Genomic DNA, 24,034 nt, shown 5'->3' with positions numbered 1-24,034 from the left:
CCTCGTTGACATGGTAATAAGCTGTGCAACCGAAAATTCTAAGTCTTTCACAATCTGCATGCTCTCCTGACCACACCTTGTAAGGTACCATCTCCATCTAACTTCGAATGTGGAGACTGGTTCACTATGTAGCAAGTTGTAGCAACCGACTCTGCCCACTATTCTTTGCCCAAACTAGCATACGAACGCATACACATTGCTCTCTCCCGCAATGTTCGATTCAGTCTCTCTGCGACTCCATTCTGCTGTGGTGTTTTTTTGACTATCCAGTGTCGAGCAATACCTTCCTGATCACAGAACTCCTTGAAGGCACCCTCTGTATACTCTGTACCGTTATTAGATCGTAATGTCTTTAATTTTCTGCTCGTTCGTTCTCAACCATTGCTTTCCACTTCTTGAATGTCTCGAATACCTCATTCTTATGCTTAAAGAAATAAATCCAAGCATACCTAGAATAATCATCCACGAATGAGACAAAATACCTAGAACCACTTTTGGAAGTTACCGTAGCGGGACCCCAAACATCTGTATGCATATAGTCTAATATACCTCTGCTTCTGTGTTTGCTTGAAGAGAACTAAACCCGGTGTGTCTTTCCATACACACAATGCTCGCAAAAATCCATACAAGGCTTTTTCATGTTCTTCAGCAAACCTTCCTTACCGAGCAGATTTAGACCATTTTCTGACATATGCTCAAGCCGCTTGTGCCATAACCTAGTGCATTCAGTTGGGTCTCCACCACTTCCAGCTATTCCAACTGCTATATTTCCTGTAACTATAGTACCCAAAAGAGCATAGAGATTACCATGACGAATACCCTTCATCACTACCAAGGAACCATGAACAACCTTTTTCACTCCATTTTTCGTAACTATCTTGCAACCACCAGAGTCCAAAGCACCAACAAAAATAAGGTTTTTCTGCAAGTCAGGAACATATGTCACATCCATCAAGGTTCTGACCACTCCATCATGCATCTTGATTTTAATTGAACCAAGCCCCATCGTTTTACAAGCATGGTTATTACCCATCAATACGGTTCCACCATCAATGTCTTTGTAGGTAGTAAACCACTTCCTATTTGGACACATATGGTAAGAGCAACTCGAATCAAAAATCCACTTACCGGAGATTTCTTCATCACTCGTGACGGAGTAGCATTTATCGCTGCCCCCTTCTTCCAAGGCATAGCTAACCTCTTGCTTGCCTTGTTGCTTCCCATTAAACTTGCTTTTGTTGTTCTTCTTCCCGCCTACTCTTTTGTTAGGGTAATTTGCCTTCAAATGCCCAAGCTCACCGCATTTGAAACACGGTCTTTCCGCAAGAGGTCTAGAACTCGATCTAGACTTTCCTCCATTGCCTTTTCCTCGCTCATTTCTTCTTCCCTCTTACAAACAGCCCCTGTGCTTGCTCCTTATTACCACTAGTAGCCATGCCACTAGTTGCAATCTTTTGAAGATCATCCACTAGAAGTGATGTTCTAGTCTCATTCATCGTTAAATTTTCACCCACAAGCATCAATGTTTGTACAAGGTTCTCATATGACTTTGGCAACGAAAGAAGCAACAAAAGTGCTTGATCCTCATCTTCTACCTTCACATCAATATCCTTCAAATCTGATATGATCCTATCAAACTTGTTAATGTATTCCTGGATTGGTATATCTTCCTTCATCTTGCAAGTATACAATCTGGACTTCAAATAGATTCGATTTGTTAGAGTCTTCGTCATGAAGTTGTTTTCTAACTTTGACCACACACCCGCAGCCGTTACCTCTCCATCTACCAAGAAAGCTACATCCCTTTCAAGGCATAGAATTATCAACGCTTGTGCTTCGAAATCTAACTCTTCCCAATCCTCATCAGACATGTCTTTGTGCTTCTTTTCTTTTCCTGCTAACGCCTTATGCAATTTCTGTGAGATTAGCAAAATTTTCATTTGCATCCTCCAATAGGAAAAATCATTCTTTCCATTGAACTTTTATATCTCATACTTTCCCACTTTGACGGTTCCGCTAGTAGACGTCATTATCCGCTTGTTTAACAACACCAGCTTCTCTCAGGAATATCAACAAATACCTTGTGTACACTACACAATACCCAAGCAAATACCTCAAATCGGAGCTTAACCACCCTGATTTGAATAAGGGCTTTGATACCAATTGTTAGGAGGGAAGCTACGGAAGCAAACCACCTAGAAAGAAACCCTTTATCGAAACTTCTACCAAGTTTCAAAATTGGAACTTATACCAAGTTCCAAAACACACCAACAAGTAATGACCAACACTCCTAGCAATCAAAGTAAAGTAAAACTAACTACGAACGTAAATGGTAAATAAAGAGATGCTCATACAATATTTACGTGGTTCGACGATGTGCCTATGTCCACGGGGGTGAAGGGAGAATCCACTATATGAAGAAACCAACGACTTGCACAACCCGCAAGTTCGTCTCAAGAAGAAAGTTCGATTTTTAATCAAAGAGAAGATCAACCTCTTCCTTTGGAATCTCTCCTAGCCCTCTCTCTCTAATTTTACAGATTTCTATCTAACTTATTTTACCACAAGATAGCTGCTGTATTTATAATAGAGAGAGATATGCTATTGCCACACCAACTATTGCTGATAGATGTTATTGCCACACCAACTACTATTGCTGATGCCACATGGCATCTTCTTATTCATTCTCCAAAACTATTTTCACCAATCACATAACTTTACACATGAAAATTATTCATTCATACTCTCAAAAATATTTTTTCACATCTTCCTATTTGTCAATGTTGTTTGAAAAAATTACAAAAGAATCAAAGATCACATTTTCACATAGCATTATCACATTCATACTCTCAAAATATCATAATTTCAAATATGAAACTCTCACATTCTATCATAAATAACTTATTTTAATTGATAGAGAAATGAAAATATGAACTTACTTTTTGTTTACGATAAGTATATGATTTGACTAAGTTGATTCACTTGATTCTATAAATAATGATTTCTTCTTTAATAATAATAAACGATTAAGGTTCTTTGAGATTAAAAATATGTTTTTTTCAAAGATGAAAATCTCTCTCTCTCTCTCTTAAGGATGAGATTAAGTTTTAAAATAAAATAAATGTATACTCCTAGAAATAATGTCATAAGATATTGACATCTAACTAATAATATAATTGATAAAAGTAATTCCACTTCTCGTCCGAAAGTGGACTCTGATCATCAATGTGGCCTACAAGTTGGTATTTCTCTATAGTTTCCTCTAATTGCTCATCAATAGGAAAATGATCTGTAACTGAAATTGATAGGGTGAGTAACAGAATAGTTACCTAGTAAGAAAATACTATCCCAAACTAACAGTCTTCTAAAATGGGAAAAAATATTATTGTATGTTTGAAAACATATACAAGTTTTTCAATTAAAGAGAAGTAAAGCAAATAAAATTATATTGAAATATAGTAAGAATAAATACAAGTAGTGGTAGTATGTCCATTAAGAAAGTTGAGAATCATGATTGGATACCTCTCAATCAGGATCTGAATATGTTCCAAACTTCATCAACGTGGAACCCCATCATTAGTTTTTGATTTTGTGGTCAATCATTGCACATATTACATTAGAGTGACATTTATCCGGCTCAGGCTGGCCGTTGACTATGATCATAAGGTACAGGTTATTTCATGAAGTATTAATACGTTTGACTACTCTTGATTAATTAATGATCATTGACTAATCATCTTCATTTAAGCCTATTAGACAAACATATGATTATCTAAGACTTCTCTATATCTTTCACAAACTATCATTATATCACATAGTTCACCAGAAAAGAGAGTGAGGAAATTCCCAGATCTCAATTGTAATTTTAATCTCTTATGCATTTCGTACTACATAGGAGTTTATCATTGTACGTATTCATCCTAGAATAGTATGTTACTCTAGATATGATATGATAGACTATCCTTTCAAGTTTTTACAATCTCTTTAACAAATCCAAAAATAGCTATGTATATATACTTTTTTATTTTTGAAAATAAATAAAAAATAAAACATACAAATATGTGGAATGGACATCCGATTTTCTACCATGCAATGACCTAACCCGTAAAAGTAAAACAGTACTCATTGTCTCGCGATAACATAATCGTAAATAAACATGCAACCATCACCTCATGATAACAGAAAGTAAATTAACTCCCGGATATCTACTCGTCACCACACGTAAACAATGAGAGTTCATATTCTCATTTAAATAAAATCAAGGACGTTGCATCTATAATGCGATTCTTCCAAATCTCAACCTTTAAATCATTTTCTTTATCAACTCAATCGATTATTGGTATATTCTTTGAAGAAATAAAAGTAGAATTTTAATAAATTCAAATATCAACACTCCTTTTCTAAAAGAATTTGAAGATAATGATAAAAAATGGTTAAATATGGTTTACGTAGGTAATTTCGAGCACAACCATCGACAATTGGTTAAAGTTGTTAAAAGTTAGTGAAAATTTGACTAAGTATTGAAAAAATAAATTTTCAAAATTTTTCAAATTGAAATCGAGTTTTTGAAGATGAAAGTTTTAAATAGGAGATTTAACATCATGTAATTTTTAAAGCTTAGTTTGAACGAAAAGTCCAATAAGTCAGGAGTCGAAAATATGATAAAAACGTCAAAAATTACATTTTGTCCTTAAATCCAAAAATTAGATTTTGATTTGTTGATATTTGAATTTTTAAACCATTCCTATTATTTCCAATTGGGGGGTAATCCTTTATTTTCATCAAATATCTTAAAGAAATGAAAAATAGTGCTGAAAACAAATTGAACTAGAACTTTTTAGTCGAGCGACCGAGGTAGTTCGATTGGCCAAACCTGAGAGTTGTTGGGACAATAGGTCGGTCAACAGAGGTAAAAGGTCGGTCGATCAAACCCTAGAGTTGCTTACACTCAAGTTCTTTGGGGGATTAAATGTCGATCAACTATAGTAGAAGGTGGGTCAATCGAGCTTCCTTGGGTCGACCGAATGGAAGGGATTAGTATCCCTTCATTAATTTTTTCTCAAATCTATCAAAACTCTTCAAAAATAATTTTTCGAAATCGATTCAACTAGAAAATACATTAAACAAATAATTTTAAACATGATTTTGTAAGAGATCAATATTTTCCTAATTTAAAATAAAACATATAAGGTTTTAAAATCAAAAGCTACGATGCATTGAAAACTATGATTATTAGGAAGGTCTAGAGGTTCCCTGCTTTAGATCAATGCTAAAACTCAAGACGAAAAGTGAAAATCTTAGTTGAGTTAAAGTCTTATCTATAGGATGGTGATCGAAAGATTTGTTTCTCTGATTTCCCTCAAAGCTTGCAACGATGTGGTCGTTATCCTCTCCTTTGTCGAAACATAATGAATTTTTAAATGTAGAAAAATCTGATTGGAAGGTTTTGTGGAGGTTAGGATTTCCCTAGGGTTTTATTTAGAAGATGAGAGTACGTACTAAGAAATTTTTTTTTGTAAATTTATCTTTAAGTTGATATTTATAGAGTCCTAAGAATGAAATGATCATTAACATAATTGTTCTCATATTTTTAGTAAGTCTATGTCTCGAATTTCGATTTTTGTGATCTTATAGTTTATTTCAATTAATTTTTCATTGCGGATTTAATAGTGTAATAGAATTTATGAAATTCCAACTTAAGAAAATTTTATACGAATTTCCTCAAGATACATGAACAAAAATCTGGGGTATTACAAGACCTCTCTTTTAAGTTTGAGCATGCACACTCTAAGCTCTCTTTTCCACCCAAATACCCACTCAAAAACCTTTCCTACTTACATTCTCTGTCTTCCTTTCTTACTCAAAAAAATCTCCAATTAGACTTAAAAAAAAAAAAGAATTTAAAAATAAGAAAATTCAAGATTAAGGTAAGTTTAGGATAGATTTTTTTAAAGATTAAAAATGCCCTTATTTTTATATTTAAAAAATTATCATGTATCAAAAGGGTTTATTTATAATTTAAAATATATATTAATGTGGTTTTGAAGATTACACAGTAAAAATAGAAAAATACTTCTAGGGTCGGATTCACAATGGAGGCAGTTGCCCCCACAAGAATTTGAAAGTCTATTGAGGATTTATAAGCTATTCGACAGATAAAAACAACGGATAAAGAAATTTGCCCCATCACTATTGTCCTCACAAAAACTTTTCCATTTTTAATTTGCCCCATCAAAAAAGTTTTACTCTTAGTTGCCCCAATGTGGGAAAAATACTAGCTCTGCCCTTGAATACTTTTATAATTTTAAAAAATTCAGTAACATGAAAGTTAAAATTTTCTTGATTTTTTACCAAAATGATTGTGATTATATTAAATTTATGTAGGAAAGTGGTAGCATTTATGACCACTCAAATTCTCATGTCTAACCATTTATACTCCACCTTCTCTCGTTATAATAGAAAAGATGTATTTCATATAAAAAATTACAATTTCACAATCAAACTATATTATTTAGTTATTTATTCTTTTTCTAAAATTATATATATATATATACAAAAATATGATATAAAATTCCTAAAGTAATTATAATTTTTTTTTACTATATATATATAAATTTTTTGTAATGAATGTGGTTTGCACATGCAACCCATTACTTCTTGATAATTGGATTTTACTATTTTAGCAAAGAAAAAAAAACAAATAGTCGTGCAAAATATCTGGAGTCAAATGTCTCATTTAATAATGATGGATAACTTGTGATACAATAAGGTTTAAATTCAAAATGGATTGCATTTGTATCAAGACAAGAGAATCCATGTGATTTGTATTGACGAGATGCACCATCCTCCCTATAGGATGATAAACCAATCATAAAGTCCTTACCAAAAAGTAGACATTTGCCGTAAAAGGTTAAAAGGTTCAATGTACCAAAAATTGAAATCAAATATTACTTTGCGCAGCCCAATCATTGATTCTATAACATCAACCATTGATTTAATCTTTGAAATATCTTATGTAGCCCAACTTATAGATAAGACTCTTTGGTAGATAAGATGTGTTTTGGATAATTTTAAATTACCGGATAAATATGATCTCAGTTATAAACTCTTATCAATAGAAATTATGTATTTGTATTTACATAACCGTCGTAACTCACTCCATGATCTTATTCTAACTAAACTAAGTGATGCAATGCTACTTGAAACATCCTAAATACAATACAACATAACCTAATACTCTTAACACCCCTTGGCAGTCGCATGGTCCTTTGATTAATGAATGTGGGATTGATTACATAATATCAATATTTTGATTGTATTTGTTGGAGATTATTACCGATTTATTGACGAATCTGATTGCTGATTGCTTGTCTTTGATTGAGACGAAGAGATTGTTGCTTGAGAGAGAAAATGAATAATATGCCCAAGTGTGTAGAAGACGATGGGCATTTTGCTCAACTCAAATTCACTTCTAGGGCATGATCAATTTAGGCAAGACTGAAACCTGACGGATATGAAACCAAAAATATTTTAAAATTTAATTGATCTCTAATGGACCATAACTAGACTCAATGTCGACATTTTCATGGACTCCATTGGCCATGAAGAGCTTGATCATAAGAGATTCAGAGGCTCAATTAAAGAGATTACTCATTTTCGTCTCAACCAAATAGGTTTTTTTTTTTCAAGTGTGGCCTTTTGTGGGCCATAATACGGAGATTTGGCTCATCTTGAGCCGATGGCTTTGGGCTTACTTGTGGTACCCATAAGCATTAGTGGTGAAAACATTACATGTTTTTTAAAAATTTCTTTCACAAAGTTAGAAAGAACATAATTAGGCATTAGGCACTATTCATGTGACTAGGGGATAATGGGCTGGTTGGGTCTTAAATATCATTCACAATTAAGATGAATGGGCACCACATCTTAGGCTTCGCACAATCTCACATGACTTGGACGATATTTTTGAAAATCTCTGTTGAGTCAGTAAAACTCGACCAAGCAATCGAGATTTTTATTTTTCAATATAATTTATTATCTAAATAAAAAAATCTTATGACTAAAAAAAGTAAAAAAAAAAAATAATTATTTGCATATAAATAAATATTAATAAATAATTGTAAAACAAGTTACTAGTTTTTTTCATCCGAGATGAGATGAATCGTCTGAAAAAACTCACTCTCATCCATGAACGAGATGAGACGTTCGATCGAGATTTGAAACCATACATATTAGTGGTTTGCTTTATTTTACATTGACTTATTAGATTTTTTTTTTTTTATATATTATAAATAAATTTGTCATTTAAGATTAACATAAAAGAATTTAAATTCTTAACATGATTCTAGTCTCATTGATTACAAGAAGTGAATGAATGAGGAAATATGATTCATGTTTTTGGACTTCAAACTTTTGGGATAAGGCGGTATGCAATGAATTAACCGTGAAGAGAGAGAAACTTCCGTGTTACATAGGGTTGGTGTTTTGACTTTGACATCCAACTTAAAATTTGCTATCCAAGACACAATCCATTAGGTTTTGAGAAATTTTCTTATCCAGCGATGTTGGACATTGATGGTCCAACGAAATTGAGGAAAAAAAAGAAAAATGGACAAAAAAAAATGTCATTATTTTAGACAAAGCATATCATCATTATTATTATCATACTTAATTGGATTACTTGGTTCCTTTCTTCACTTAGATTTTCATCTCGACTTCAAACAAGACGATCGCTCTCCCTTATCGTGACAATGGCTCCGAATCATATATATATTTAAAAATTATTTTATTGATTTATAAATCAAGAGAAGAAGAAGAGAATCTCGTCTTTTATGTATCGTTCACAAATTATACCAAGTTGACTTGAGCAACTCATCTCGCTTAGAAGTGATTATTACATAATAATGCTGAAGTGACCTCAAGATTAGACCTCACATTGCACACCCTGATGCGAAAGTGTTTTGAAAATCATAAATACTTTACCTCGAGATACGAGTGATAAATATTTATGATTTATATCCATTTTCACATTAAGATGTGCGATATGAGGTCACTCCAGCACGACTCATTATTAAAACCATGTTATACACCACACATGAGAATGATTAATCATTTTCGAAGTCATAAGAAATTGAAAAAAATTAGATCAAATCCATATGGCAAGAAATCATAAATAAGAATAATTTTTTTTATGTGTAGGTCCAACCTATGGTGGGCATAACTCCATATAATCAGTGGGCCCATAAAAGTTCCACGTGGCAGTATCTTGGCAGTAGGATCATAGAAGTAGAGTTGCGTCCTACCGAATTAATTATTTCGATGAAAAGCACCGTAAAATTTCTCTTCTTTAGCCAATGGCGTGTTATATACTTCTATAGTGCGCAGTAGTGCGCACTTTAACACTACCTCTAAACAGACTCTCTCACACTCCGTGTCTGCACATTACAGACAAACAACAACCAAAAAAAAAAAAAAAAAAAAATGGAGAAGAAGTTTTCCGTAAATTTAGGGCAAAAAAGCAGAGATTGGAGAACACTAAAGTGATCTTTCAATCTAACCATAAATGGGGAAATTCGAAGAAGAACAATCTCTTTCTTCTACGATCGAAGAATCGATCTCAAGTTCTGATGGAAATGTGGACAGTAATCGATGCGAAAGGATCTCCAAATTGGTTCGATTCAGATGTGTACTTTCTCTCATTTTCAGTGGTGCTGTGTTCTTATCTGCTATATTCTTGTTACCTCCGTTTTTTCGGTTTGGAAATCGATCAGATCTGGATCCAGACTCGTTATTTAGAGGTGAGGTTAGATTTTGATTCGTTTTTGTTGATTCTAGGGTTTGTAGATTGCGGCATTGTTTCAAAATAGGTACATCTTTGGTTTTTTCAGTAGTATTGATTTGATTTTACGGTTTATGGCTTTAAGGATGAACTAATTGGATCTTATAGTGGTGTTTATTTTGGTTTTTGGTACACTTTCTCATTTTAGGCAGATTTCGTGAATTTATTGGGCATTTTTATCTGCATTTCGAGAGCATAAGATTGATATAAAAATTGGAGATTTAGTCTGAAAAAAACTTGGGTAAAGAGGTCAAAATTTCAAAACTTTTGTATGCTGAGATGACATTTGCATTAACAGAAGAAATGAGTGTTAAATGGTGACTTTAGATGTAATTAAATTGGTTCTTGTGTTGTTTATTTTGGGGAGGGTTGCTTGGACTTTTTGGTGCATTATCTAATTTTAGGCGATTTTCCTGATTTATTGGATGTACATATTGAGAACATAAGATGGATATACATTTTGGAGATTTTAATCAGAAAAAGGGGTAAAAAGGTCAAAATTTGATGTCTTTTGCATCCAGAGGTTGGACGCTTGTTAAATGTTTCTGAAGTCAGATAATGTTGAAATGATATAGTTATTATTTTTTATCGATAAAAAAAAAATATAGTTATTATTTTTTTAAAAGGTGAAATGATCTAGTTACTTAGTTACAAGCTTCAAGTAGTTTGTGCAGATTTCATGGTTTCTCTTTGCTAATTCATCTGAACTGTAAATTTGAGGAAATTGTTGAGGGGAGTTCTGATAATCTTTGGTCTCGACCCAAGGTTTGGATTGGAATTGGGAGTTGCCTTGAGATAGAATTGAATGGCAGAAGATAATTCGTTTATCTGAACCCAAAATAATTGGGAATTATGGACTAAGAAAATAGTGATTAAAGAATTATTACCCCATATTTTATCTGTGTGAATCAACCAATGATGGGTTGTACTGATTTGCTTCTGTACTGATCTCAATTCCTGAAATTGGTTCCATTTATTTGGCTGGTGTTTTTTCAACAGTTTTCTTTTTTCTTAAATCATTTTTCTAGTACTTAAATGGTTTCAGAAAAATGACATCTAGGCCTCCCTTTCTCTTTCTTATTATTAATATATTTGTTCTGCTTTACCTGTTGAAAAAAAAAGGACTTTGCTCTAGTCATAACCAAAATTATTGGTATAAGGCTTTGTTGTTGTTGTAACAGGAAACACAGTATTTGATGTTCAAAAATTTCTAATCTTAGAAGAACCGTGGTCTATATGTGCTCGTCAGTTGTTAGTTGAAAATGGATTTTAATTATTGAAGAGGTTTTTCTGCTTCACCAACTTTTACTAAGAGCACACCAATTCATATGAAATCAACAAAGAATTAAAAGAAATCTTGGTGTGCTATAATAAAAGGTTGCTGTGGCAATATAAGTTCTCTTATTGAACATAGAAAGAAATGTCTTGGCAGTTTTCACTAGTTTTTGGGTGTTCCCGAATTCCAATGGAACTTTTCAGCAATTGAGAGTTTTCTCCTGCATTATTTGTTTCCACGGTAGGTTTGTGAATGGTGGCTGTATGAATACCTTATGTGATAATTTTATTATGCTTATGGAGGAGTATGTATGGATGTGTAAGTGTGTACTAGATTTGCAAGGGCAGATCGAGCAATATTTCTATAACAAAGGTAGAGTGTCTGACATTTTTTGGCAATGGTGTCACTTCTGATTTGACAATCCTCTTTCAATATTCTAAGCTAGAAGATGACAAGACCAAGTTGAATAGCACGTAGATTATTGACTTGGTTGGGCTCTCGTGGGAGATTGCTCAAGGCTCTAAGCATATCACTTTGGTGCTAGATGAATTATAATTATAATTTTCTTTTCTGATAAGTAAATGTGTTAGTGTTACTAGTGGATAATAAATTGAATTAGTTAAAGTTACGCCTTTGCAATTCCTTATGTAAAAGGATTGACATTGAAAGAGATTAAAGGCACTATTATAACTAATTCGAAGCAAGGTATTTAATTTTGGCTTCAGTGTCTATTTCTGCAAGCACCTCAAAGCAGAAATATTTTGTTTTCATTTGTTTTTGTGCAGTCTATTGTGAAATGAGGCAACATTATCCTGACGGAATTTTCTAACTACCATAACATACTATGCAAATAGAAGTAAGATGTATGTTGTTTTATGGTGATTGTAATGGTATCTAACAGCCGTAAGTTGATTTGAAGGTTCTTGTAACAATGATCTAACATGTCTCTCTTATTTGGGAAGCATAAGGTATTCAAAACTATTAATATCAATTAGTGGGCATTGGTTTAAATGGAGGTGATATTATATATAGGGTGTTTGGTATCGATTTGGTTTCTCCTCTCTGCCTTCTGTTGGTGTGTTGAGCTCAAATTCATATGTTATACACCACTTAAATCATGGATATTTAGTTTACACTTGCAATATTTTACAGTCATGGTCTTTTGGCACATGCACACAATTTGAAAATGTAATCTATCAATCATCCTTTGTTATTATTTTTTTTTCTTTTTGGCAGTTAAGGGGGGTTAGGCAGACCCCCGACCATCCTTTGGTATTTTGTTAGTGAATCTATTGTTCATTTGATACTCAAAGAAACTGACAAAGGTTGGTTCTCCAGGTCATGATGCAGTAGCGAGCTTTAAATTGGAAAGGTCAATCTCTATGTTGGATGCGAATATTAGGCGGCTTGAGTACGATATCTATGAAGAAATATCCATTCCCAATTCCACAGTACGCACTCTCTCTCATAATCACCAAGTTGGGATACAGGTTTAAAACAAGAAGGGAAGCTTGGGGAAAAAAACAGGAAAAAAATCTTAAATATAAAAAAATAAAATAATATATTAAAAATGATAAAAAATGCATTCATAATCTAATTATAATGAGTCATTTATTCTAAATTTTTAATATATTTTGAGAAAAATAAATATTATTGAATATATATGCATGATAACATGTTTTCACACATAATTATACATTTTATGATGCTAAAAAAAGTATAAACATTAATGTATCTATTGAGAAAAATAACAAACTATTGATTTAAAAAAAAAAAAAAAAACTTAACATCAAGACTTTATCATCAAATCCTACATTAAACAATGTACCAAATAACAAAAACTCACAAGGCCATAGAAATTAATCACAGACCTATAAAAATGGTTTATTTTTATTTTAAAAAATCGTGTTTAAAACGTAAAAGTCGTGTTTATAACATAAATACACATTTTTTGAAAAAGTCTAGTTTTTTAATTTTTATTTTATTGTTTTACTCGTCAAAGGTACAAAATGTGTTTTAAACAAGACTTTTTTAATATATTTTTAACTGGATTTTTTTTGTTACTGCTACTATCTCTATGGCTCTATACTCTGATCTAATGTTTTGACTAAACCAGGTGGTTATTTTATCTCTAAAACCCTCAGCTGGATTAAACTCAACAAATGTGGTGTTTGGGGTTGTGCCTAACTCAACACACTCAAACATATCATCAGCTAGCCTAAGTTTGCTCAGGTCAGCGTTTGTATCCCTGGTTGTAAATGAATCATCTCTCCACTTGACCCCATCCTTGTTTGGGGAGGCCTTCTCCTTTAAGGTGTTAAAGTTCAAGGGAGGAATTACAGTGATCCCTCAGCAGAGTGCATTTCTTCTGCAGAAAGTGCAGATCCTTTTCAACTTCACTTTGAGCTTCTCTATTTATCAAATACAAGAAAATTTCGATGAGTTGAAGAATCAACTGAAGTCAGGGTTGTATCTAACTCGATATGAGGTTTGGTCATTTTATTTATTTTCTTGCCATTTTATTTCTACTTACATATGCATGCATTTTTTTCCAAGAGCACAACATGCTGTACCCTAGTTTGAATAGATTTAAATTTGGTTCTTTGATAGGCTATTCTAGTGGTATGGAACCCATGGTTTTAAATCTCGTTCGACGGTCCAAGACTGAGATGACTCACCCGTATCAGGCTTCACACCATCTCGCGAGATAACTGAGATGACTTGGACACTATTTTGAAAATCTTGATCGAGTCAGTAAAACTTGACCGGGTCAACTGGGATTTTGTATATTTTGATTAAAATAATTATTTTCTTTTAGTATTTAAATAATTATTATAAAAATAAAACATAATTTTTTGATTAAAATCTTCTAATATACCTTATTTTATGCCTATAAAAAGCCCTTATTTTATAAAAAAATTTATTATTGTTTTCATATAAATATATGAATAAATCATTCTAAACCGAGTTAAATGATTAATTTTTTCTGAGACAACTTGCCCATGGATGAGACGAGACATCAAACCGAGTTTTTGAAACCATGATGAAAACCACATATGCTTCATTTGGTTCTTGTATTTCTTAATCGTTGAGGGCCACATTGGTTGAAGAGCAGAAATATCTCTAAGAAATGACCCATTTTACCATGGCTTTTAATATCGTAGGGCTGTGGCTGCTTCTGTGTAGTGCCACATGAAACAGGAAAACACCCCTCTTTCTTTGGGAGTGTGAATTTCAACTACAAAAATTCCATTTTTCCATACAATTAGAGACGATGGAAGTACACTACGTCATGTATTTTTGTTTATTTGATAATCTCAGGTCACAATATTTGATTGATGAGGTTCTATGTGATTGCAGAATTTGTATGTAATCTTGACAAATTCATATGGGTCAACAGCAGATCCTCCCACTACTATTCAGGCATCTGTCCTGCTGGCAATTGGAAATAGTCCTCCCCCACTGCCGAGGTTGAAGCAATTGGCTCAAACCATCACAGGTTCTCATGCAAGAAACCTAGGCCTCAATAACACTGTATTTGGTAGAGTCAAGCAAGTACGGCTCTCATCTGTTCTTCAACACTCCCTCAATAGTGGTGGCAATAGTGGCACATATGGGTCACCTAGTCCATCTCCTTTGCCTCACCCAACCCACCGACATCACCGCCACCATCGCCACCAACACCACCACCATGATCTCCCTCTTGCCCCTGCACCTGCACCCGAGAAAAGCCTCCAAGCAAAACCACCATCGGGTTGCCGAATTGGGTTTAGTGGAAAGGTCAAGAGACCATCTCATTCAGCCCCTACTGTTGCACCAGTGGTGTCTCCGCATCATTCCACTGTCCCACCACATCCTCCTGTGCATCCACCTGCTCCATCCTCGTATTTGCTTCCTACATCTCCTTTACCATTAGTGGTTTTTGCACATGTTCACCCTCCAAGCAAGACACCAGATGTGGACCCTCCTGATGCAACAGAATCAGCTTTACCATTATTATCGTCATGTGAGTATTCTTTTTTTGTGTCATCTTAATTCGGTGCTTACTTTAAATTTAAGCTAATGTATATATACATATATTGGCACCTCAACTGTTACTTAGTACACCCGAATTTCTTAAATTAGTTATCACACCCTAATTCAAGATTAAAAGGCACACTTCAAACATTACAAAGGTTTGGCTCAAATTATAATCTCAACATTACATACAAAACATCATTACTCTCACTCATAAAATTTTAGTTGTTATTTACAACTAAACCCAAAAAATTGAAATCTAGCAAAAAAAAAACAAAGAAACAAAGCGAGAGCTTCTATTGGCACCCAACTTTTACTTATTCTCTACCATTCACTTATTTTCTTTATTTTTAATTGGTGTGTAACAAGTAAAAGTTGGATGTCTGATTCGTTGGATCAACCAGATGTAGGGAGAAAACTCGAGTTCATACTAAGTAGAGGGATAAACATGGTCTTAAAAAGACCAGATATTATGTGCATCGAGTTCAACATCTCTTGGTGCATTTGTTTTGTTGTCTTTTCAGATAAGGGACCTAATTTCTAACACGAAGCCCATGGTTTTATCGGTTTTGTTAATTTATTTTTCTAGATTTTAGGTTTTTTTTTTTCTAGTTTTATTATTTTATTTTATTTTGTTTAATTCTTTTTTTGGTTCTAGATGGAAAGGGATGGTTGCAAGGTGGTGTTGATCATGCCAAACAATGCTGAAATAAAAAGGGAGATTCTGTTGCCACACCAACTTTTGCTAATGCCACCCCATTTCATATATAACTCACCAAATTAGTGCACGTCTTGGGGGTGGTGTTAACAAAAGTTGGTGTGGCAATAGAAGCTCTCTAAAAAACAATCACTGCCTTTGCTTTTTTTCTTTTCCTTCTTTCTGTTCCTTATATGTGAAGAACATTCCTTCTAATTTTCTGTATTTGCAGCTTCTGCAGGTCCTCTTCAACTTGTTCAATGGTCACTTGCATTACTTCTACCTTTGATAACACATTTATTATGACAGAAAGAAAAGAAAAGAGTTATTTTTTCTACTTAAAAATCGCCTCTTTGGTATCTAACAAGGGGTATCTGGTTTGGATGTTTCAAGTGTAAAGGAGACTGGATGAGTTTCATAAGCAAAAGCGACACCAAAGATGCGCCTCACATTGAGTGGGTATAGTTTGTGTTTTGTGCGTGTAAATATCAATTATAATTCAGTGGGCACAGATGTGTTTTTAGGTCAAAGCCACATAGGTGGCAGGCCCTTGTTTACATGTACACCATGCTTTTTCTGGGTACCACTTCTCTGTCTTCTTCAGAAATGAGTAAGAAAGAAAAATTGAACATTACCACAACAAACAGATTATATTCCCATTAGGTTATTCTACATGCCATCTTTTGTGGCACTTATACTTATCGTCTCTGTCGTTAGCTGTTATGGTGGAATTCAACTTTGTTATCCTCATTATGCGCTTTTAGGGGCATAGACAACTTTTAATTCGATATCGAGAATGCAGTAAATGTAAGTTTGTAATACGAATCCGAAGTAGCATGTTAGGGTGCAACAAACCCTTTATATATTATATATGGGTCAGGATCCGTGTATACATATATCTACAAATTGTTTTGTCCTATGTGAGCTAAAAGTTTCGGATTGAGCTGATTTTTGGTGAGGATGATCTCAATGATGAGGAGGTCATCCTCTCCAAAAATCGGCTAATTTTAAAACTTCTAACCCCATATTTATGAGTTGAAGAATTGTGGACCGTCCATTTTTTGTAAACTACTTTTGATGAGGTTAAAAGTTTCAGATTGATCTGATTTTTGGTGAGGATGATCTTATCGTAAGGATCATCCTCACCAAAAATCAGCTCAATCTAAAACTTTTAGCCCACAGAGGACAAAAACTGTTTTAGATATATGAGTAGATATATGTGTACATGGATCCTGATCATATATATATATATATATTTATATATATATAAATTCTTCGACTTGGTGAAGATGGTGAGAATCATCTAAAAAACTTGCTTTGTTCTAAAAATAGGAAAATTATCGCATAGAGAGAATTTATAATCCTTGTGGTTTGCCAATAAAAAATGTTATTTCAATAGAAGCATAATTTCTCAACAATATATAGTTTCTCTTGTTTAAATAACTAAATTAATGTGTCGCGAATTCGATGTAATAAATTACCAAAAATCTTTTGTAATCTAAGATAACAAAAATCAAACAAAATTCTCGTTTTCATTTGAAATCAGTAAAGATTTATATTATTATTTATTAAAAATAGCTCTAGTTATACCATTTTGAATCAATAAATCTTGAGATACTACTTAGATACCCTTTAACTTTTCTAGTAGATGAAATCCTGCTATTAGATATATAAATAGATAGGCCACTGATAGCCAAACTCCAAAGCTCTGGTGAAGCCAAAGCCCCAAAGCAACTTGATAAACAGAACATGTCCATGAGACATGATTGAAAGGTGCAATATATTTATTTTTTATATTTAAATGTCTAAAGCAAAGCACTAAAAATTATAAGATCAAAACACAATAAAAAGCTGAATTATAATCGATATTTAGATGCACCAAAATTAAAATTAAAATCGTCCTTGGTGTCGCTTACACTAGCGAAACTCACCCCTTCTTCACGTTTGAAATTGAGACAAAATACTACTATCAAAGAAGTAAATTTAACTAGAAAAAACAACTGCCTTCCCATTTCATTGTCATAACAAATGTCTTGTTCGAGGGAAAAACATTGCAAGTGACCATTGGAAAGACAAAGAATTAATTAAAAGACAAGTTAATAGACCTTAGGCCTAGTGATCATATAAGAGAGAAAAAAAAAGGCAAGTGAGTGCTGAAGAAGAGAACCTGTGTTGGTTTGAGGCAACTGTTTTAATCTTGGCAATGTTTGATTGTCTCAACAATAGTAGGAGGGCCATCATTTACCCGTGCTTGAAACCTTTTCAATCTGAATGTAAACCTCATCATCTCTTTGGAAAAACATTCGACATCCTCTACACGTAAGTGTAGGACATGCAAGTAGTTCAAGGACAACAACTCAGCCAATCTTGCATTACTTCCATCTTCCATTCCCTCAGTCTCCCACCCCTTAAAACTATCCTCCATGTACAGCTCTTCTAAGTAAAACAATCTTAATAACTGGTACCTTGGGATAGTTTCAAGATGGTTGGTGTGTGACAAGTCTAATAACTTCAGATTGCTCAATTCCCTTATTTCTTCAGGCAACCTTTGTACGAGAGTCCTTCTTAGAGAAAGTATTTCGAGTTGCTTCAACTTTCCAACTAGAGATGCATCTAGTAACGGATTATTCCCTAGATCGAGAGTCTGAAGTTTCATGAGGCACAAGAATGATGATGGTAGCGATGAAATACCAGTGTCCTGTAGATCTAGAGTCACAAGAGATGTTGTTCTTTCGAAAAAGCTTTAAGGGATTTTCTTCTAAGTAGAGTTCCTTGACAATGATAAGGAGAAGAGTTGGGGACACTTGGATTGATCGGAGACGAGTTTATAGATTTTATTACCCATAAGGGACGTTCTCTTAGATGCAGGTTCTAAATAAATCTCGTCCCATCTTGTCAATCCCAAGCCTGCCTTTGTAATAAAACCATTGTTTTCTTCAGATGCAATTGATAGGACTATATCATAAACGACACCATGCATCCTTACATGTCCAGGTCGATCACCTTTTAACAGCAAACATGATGGTATAAGCTTATCCAATATTGCATGCAATCGAATTCTGCCTTCATCTATAGTGGAGACATTTTGAAATAGCTTCTCTCCCATCACATATCTCATCAATTCTTCCTCCTTAATATTGTGATTCTTAGGGAAAAGACAACAATATAACAAGCACCATTTGATTTCTTCACTTTCCAAGTAATCATAACTAGACTTCACCGAGGAGAAGACGGGCAAATGGTTATTGAAATAGGTAGACTTCTTCAAATCAGAAACTATAATCTCCCACAAATCTTGCTGCAGGTACATCTTAGCTTGCATATTCCTTCCAACCGTTACAATTGCCAAGGGAATACCTCCACATTCATTAACAACCTCCTAAACAATCTTTTTGAAGAGGTAGAGTCAACAACATCAAATAAATTCTGTTGAAACAAAATCAATGGGTCTTGCTCTTGTAGTCCTTCAACTTTGATGTTCTTTTGCATTTCCATTCCATTACAGACATCTTGGCTTCTCGTTGTGATTACAACTTTGCAATCCACATGATTATCTCCTAAAGAGATTCCCACCATAGCTAAATCCAGTCTCTGCCATAGATCATCTAAGATTACAAGTACCCGCTTCTCTTTTTTCAATCTTTCTGATAACCATTCTGCTCTTAGACAACTGCATTGCTCCTCATCAACTTCTCTCATCCCCAATAGCCATGTGAAGTGACATTGGATATTTTTAAGGTTTGGATTTTGGGACACCTTATGCATCAAAATCACATTGAAGAGACCATCTCTTCACACTTGTTTCACTACATTTTCAATCAAGTCTGTCTTGCCCATCTCTGCCATCCCATATACCCCAACTGTATGAATGTTTTCGTCCGTCGATGCCGTCATGATTTCCTTGGTAACAGAATCGTCTCTGGATGAAAAAGTCTGAAAACCAGAATTGTGTAGAAAGATGTACGGAGGGGCAGGGTCTGATACTGAAGTGGATCATCTCTAGTGCTTCTTTACCCAGATGATGACGAGCCAAATAATGCCAACTACTATTAGTGATCTCTTCGGCTTTATCGTTCAATTTCTTCGCCTCGTCTTGGACCGAGATCACCTCATCTAGCCACTATTGAACTAGTGGTTTGGCTAAATATCCATTCCTACGACCCATTTGGACCAAACGTTCTACTCCCTCTCTCATACTTGCTAAAAAACTCAATTTTTCTTTAATGATTTCAACATTTTTCTCTCATAAGATCACGAACCCAATGTGAGAAAGAATGAAACAATTAGTAGTTTCAGCACGATGATATTGAGACAACAGAAGAATAAATAAAATATTAGTATACAAACAAGTTATTCCATAATAATGTAGATCTATACTTTATCTTGTGAGGCTAGGAGGTAGAGAGTAAGACCTCCTAGAGGTAATCTCCTCTTATAAGTCCTCAATAACCTCTTTAAGAGCGTTAGAGTAGGTTTTACATTCTTTCTTTGTTTTCATGTAATTTAAATTCATAATGTAGATGTTCTAATTTCTTTACTTTACTTGCACTTTAAATTTCTTAGAATAATAGTTCTTCTTGTTTTGCCTACTTTGATGGTAATAGAACTAGAGAGTAACTCCATTTGGAGGTAATCTTTTCTTAATAAGTCCATCAGATGCATGCACTTTGCATACACTCACCTATAAAATGACTACAAACAAGAGTGTAGGTCCCTATGGACCTGTATTCTATCTTTAGAGTCAACAAAAACAGTCCAAAATAGACACATTGCATGCATAAGGTCGTAGTCTTTCCACAGGCCCAACTCATGGACACTTCCTAAAGGTTAAACCAATAAAAAAAAGTTCCCGAGTGAGCATATAAGCTTCTAAAGAAGCTTTGGATTAAAGAAGGTGAAATTCACATGAATTCTCACTCAAATCCTAAGTTCATAAAAAATTCCAGCAAACTACATTTCTATTTTAGCGTGCTCATTGTCTCATTTTATTTTTCTTTCAAAATTAGACTATAGATTTTTTAAAAATGGTCATGGAATATAAAAGAAGGTGAAATCCTCATGGACTCTCACTAAAATCCTAGACTCATAAATTTTTTTCAACAAGCTACATTTTTATTTTGGCTTGCTCATCGGTCTAGATTCTTAGTTTCCTAAAATTAGACTATAGTAGTTTGATATCTTAAGTTTCTTTATAATTTTCTTGGTTTTTTTTTCAAAATCAAGTTAAAGTTTATAATCTTCATCTATGGTCATATATTGGTAAGTATCTTAGGATGGGTGGGACAAAGGTGCTTAACACCTTCCTTGTCCCTCAACCAAACTCTTTACCTTAAAAATCTTGGTAAATCATTCCCTTTATCTTTTTGATATGTGAGTCACTATAAATTAACAAAATAAAAATTTTAAAATCCTTTTTATAATGTCCATTCACACTTTAATTGAATGGTGGCGATTCCTAATTAAACCCGTGTAGATGAACTTAAAACCTTATCAAAGGTTTCGAACCCCACGTATCTACACATATAATATAAAAAATTCAATTATGGTGTGCGTTGTCCTTATTAATTACCCTTAATTAATATCCAATTTATTGCACGAGTCCGGCAATTGAGTTTTATTCCCTCACTACATGCTGAACTCTCAAAATCATTGTTGAAAGCTTTGCTAGAATGCCATGAATCCAAATCTCACATGCCCAAGGTATAGAATGACCTTGAAGCCCCTTAATTAAAAGGACTGTACTTACAATGCAGAAGCTATCTTCCATTTAATAACAAAAATTCTATGAGAGTTCTTTTCTGATGAATTCCAAAATTTTCTTATCCTTTAATTGTTTCACGTTGCGTCAATGATCCACAAGAAAATCATTCTTCTTGGGAATATTTTTCTCATCTTGACAGAATTAAAATTCTCACACCCAAGCCCCAAGAAAATTATTTTTTTCTACCAAGGTAGAAAAATCCTAATTTTATACTCTCCAAACTATTAACCAACTTTTTTTTTTGTTTACATTTTGGTAATGTGCACATTCAAACGCTTTCTGACAATAAAGTCTACCTTAGAAATATAATTATATTATATTCTGAAAATAAAATGTTCGTAATTGCAAAAGCTAAATAAACACGTGACGGAATGCACAATAAATTGTTATCTTGATGATTGACATTCAATGTTGTTGATCATTCCTTAATGTTGCATCATTGATTGGGTTCGTCAAGCAAAATTTAGATAAACTGGAATGTTTGTAATTGCAAGGGATAAATACACACGCGACGAAATGCAAATAAATTGTCATCTTGATGATAGACTTTCAATGTTGTTGATCATTCCATTTGACATATTCGAGGCGATTGTTCCTTAAGGATTAGATGATACATTTTTGTTATCATATTGATTTATTGTTTGATCAACCCAATAAGGTATAAAGTTAGGTGTAACGTACCAACCACTGTGGACAGAGTTGACAACTCATCTTGGTCCTATCAAAATGGACCTTGAAGATATGGGAATGCTGCATTTAAATTTGATATTTAAAAATTTACTAAATTAACCAAGATTCCTATAGAAATTAATGTGACTTTAAATGGTAAGTCTCTCTCTTTTGGCCTATATGTACCCTTCGTTTTCATTACATTTTTGCTCAAAGTGAGTGTTGAAAATCTTGTTTTTGTTCTTTGTCGATTATGACGCCTCTAGCTTTCTTTTATTCTTTTGAGATCTATATATCTGTAAGATTTTTAGAAAGTGTTAGAGATGTTCTTGTTTGGTCGTTGTTTATGACATTTCATGGAGAAATGGTTCCAATTCATGTGGCCAACTTGCTTTGAAGGGTGGTGATGAACATAAGAGGTCTGTGGCACACTTGACTCTCTATATGCTATCCGTACTTCTTCTCAGCCTTGGCCATGAAAGAACGGTTTCAAGAGAGGCTTCCCTGTTAGGTACAGTGTTAGTTTCGTAATTCTGTTCGAAAAAGCTGTTAATAAAAAATAACAGTTCTAAACGTTTTCTGTAAGAGTAAAAATTATAAATTTTCTCCATTTTCTTTTGTATTATATATTTCTCCAATCAAACGTGATAGTTGAAACTAATCAAAGAGAAGTATTGCTAATTTTTGGTTTTTGTTTTTGTTTTTTTTTTCCTTCTTTTCTGACATTAAAGAGATTTTCAATATTTCTGCTTTATTGTTAGTTTTTGGTTTTGGTTTTTTTTCTTGATCACAACCTTTACCCAAATCTCAGATATTTTAGGATATGTATGGCAATGGAGGTTGGCACAAAGCCTGGAAAAGCCATTACTTATTAAGAGAAAGATCTATCAGTTTGTTATGCTCGGCTGCTGAGGCTCATGGACGAAATGAAGGGTTCCGAATCTGATCCTTCTCACTCGGATATAAAGGCTGAGATAACCACTCTCCAGCGCATCTCCACCGAGTTGGACGAGAAAGTGAGTGTTAGTTAACAAGTACATCAAAATATCTATTTTATTGTTCAACAGTTAGTAATTCTCACTTGTGTGTTTGGTTGCACAGCTTTTACAACTACAACAATTTGCCTTACAACAAACTCCTCTATCCTCGGAAGACATGGAAATGATTTCGGCCAAATCAATAAGTATCCTGAATAACATGCTTCCAAGAGTGTCGAACTCTTCAGAAACGAATAACAAAAACAACGGTGTGAATGCGGACACTCCAACTGATTCTTCCGCTAAGACAGGTGCAAGTGGCATGCACAAGTGTGGTAGGGAAAGGTGTTAAGAGAGCACGTATAGGCCCAGGCAGTGCAGAAGCTGATTCCTTATCCAAATTATCTTGAAGGTTTTTCTAGTGGCTCATGCCCCAAAGGTCACAATGACAGCAATCGCAATTGTACCCCCCAACTGTACAGTCAATACATGTGTAGTTTCTTACCCAGATTGAATTTTCTACAGTACTGTGATTTTTGAGTTATGAATATGATTTTTTTCTATCATCATCATTTGTGTCTAACAAACTTCTACAACAATTAGGATTCAAAATGACAAAATTAACAAACTTCTAACTCAGATTTAAAATGCACATTTAACCCTTCAATCCGACCCATCTTCTTTTGGTCTTCTTTGTTGATACCTTGTCCTACATGTCCATATATGCTAAACTAAGTACCTGTTGAATTCTCATGAAGTAAAAAAAAAATGTGACTTCAAAATAAATTTAGAGGAACAA

General features: G+C 33.8%; 2 protein-coding genes and 1 long non-coding RNA gene across 5 annotated transcripts; 2 read left to right on the top strand and 1 right to left on the bottom strand.

Moving 5' to 3' along the window:
• The first annotated feature begins 9,441 nt into the window (after positions 1–9,441).
• On the top strand, positions 9,442–16,529 carry LOC147386928 (uncharacterized). 2 transcript variants are annotated; one of them, XM_086423771.1, is made up of 5 exons: positions 9,442–9,797; positions 12,453–12,565; positions 13,231–13,602; positions 14,475–15,120; positions 16,070–16,529. In XM_086423771.1, exons 1-5 carry the CDS (start codon positions 9,563–9,565, stop codon positions 16,132–16,134), a joined length of 1,431 nt encoding a protein of 476 aa, XP_086279897.1. In that variant the 5' UTR covers positions 9,442–9,562; the 3' UTR covers positions 16,135–16,529. The 2 variants fall into 2 exon arrangements, with proteins under 2 accessions (XP_086279897.1, XP_086279896.1); XM_086423770.1 differs by having other exon boundaries at positions 16,061–16,529.
• Positions 16,530–18,019: 1,490 nt separating this feature from the next.
• On the bottom strand, positions 18,020–19,138 carry LOC147386927 (disease resistance protein At4g27190-like). The gene is made up of 2 exons (XM_086424645.1): positions 18,670–19,138; positions 18,020–18,534 (listed from the first exon to the last, which is right to left on the bottom strand). The coding sequence occupies exons 1-2, from the start codon at positions 19,136–19,138 to the stop codon at positions 18,020–18,022; spliced, it is 984 nt and encodes a 327-aa protein (XP_086280771.1).
• A 2,781-nt stretch (positions 19,139–21,919) lies between these two features.
• Positions 21,920–23,795, top strand: LOC147386926 (uncharacterized). 2 transcript variants are annotated; one of them, XR_015172154.1, is made up of 3 exons: positions 21,920–22,769; positions 23,079–23,274; positions 23,360–23,795. It is a non-coding gene; the product is annotated as an uncharacterized LOC147386926 (long non-coding RNA). The 2 variants fall into 2 exon arrangements; XR_015172153.1 differs by having other exon boundaries at positions 21,923–22,769; positions 23,070–23,274; positions 23,360–23,794.
• The last annotated feature ends 239 nt before the right edge of the window (positions 23,796–24,034 follow it).

The sequence above is a fragment of the Akebia trifoliata genome, chromosome 14 (genome assembly GCF_017979445.1).
Source record: "Akebia trifoliata isolate Shusen 1 chromosome 14, ASM1797944v1, whole genome shotgun sequence".
NCBI classification, from domain to species: domain Eukaryota; kingdom Viridiplantae; phylum Streptophyta; class Magnoliopsida; order Ranunculales; family Lardizabalaceae; genus Akebia; species Akebia trifoliata.
Note: the sequence above shows the minus strand (reverse complement) of the source record. Positions and strands in the feature narration are given on the sequence as shown.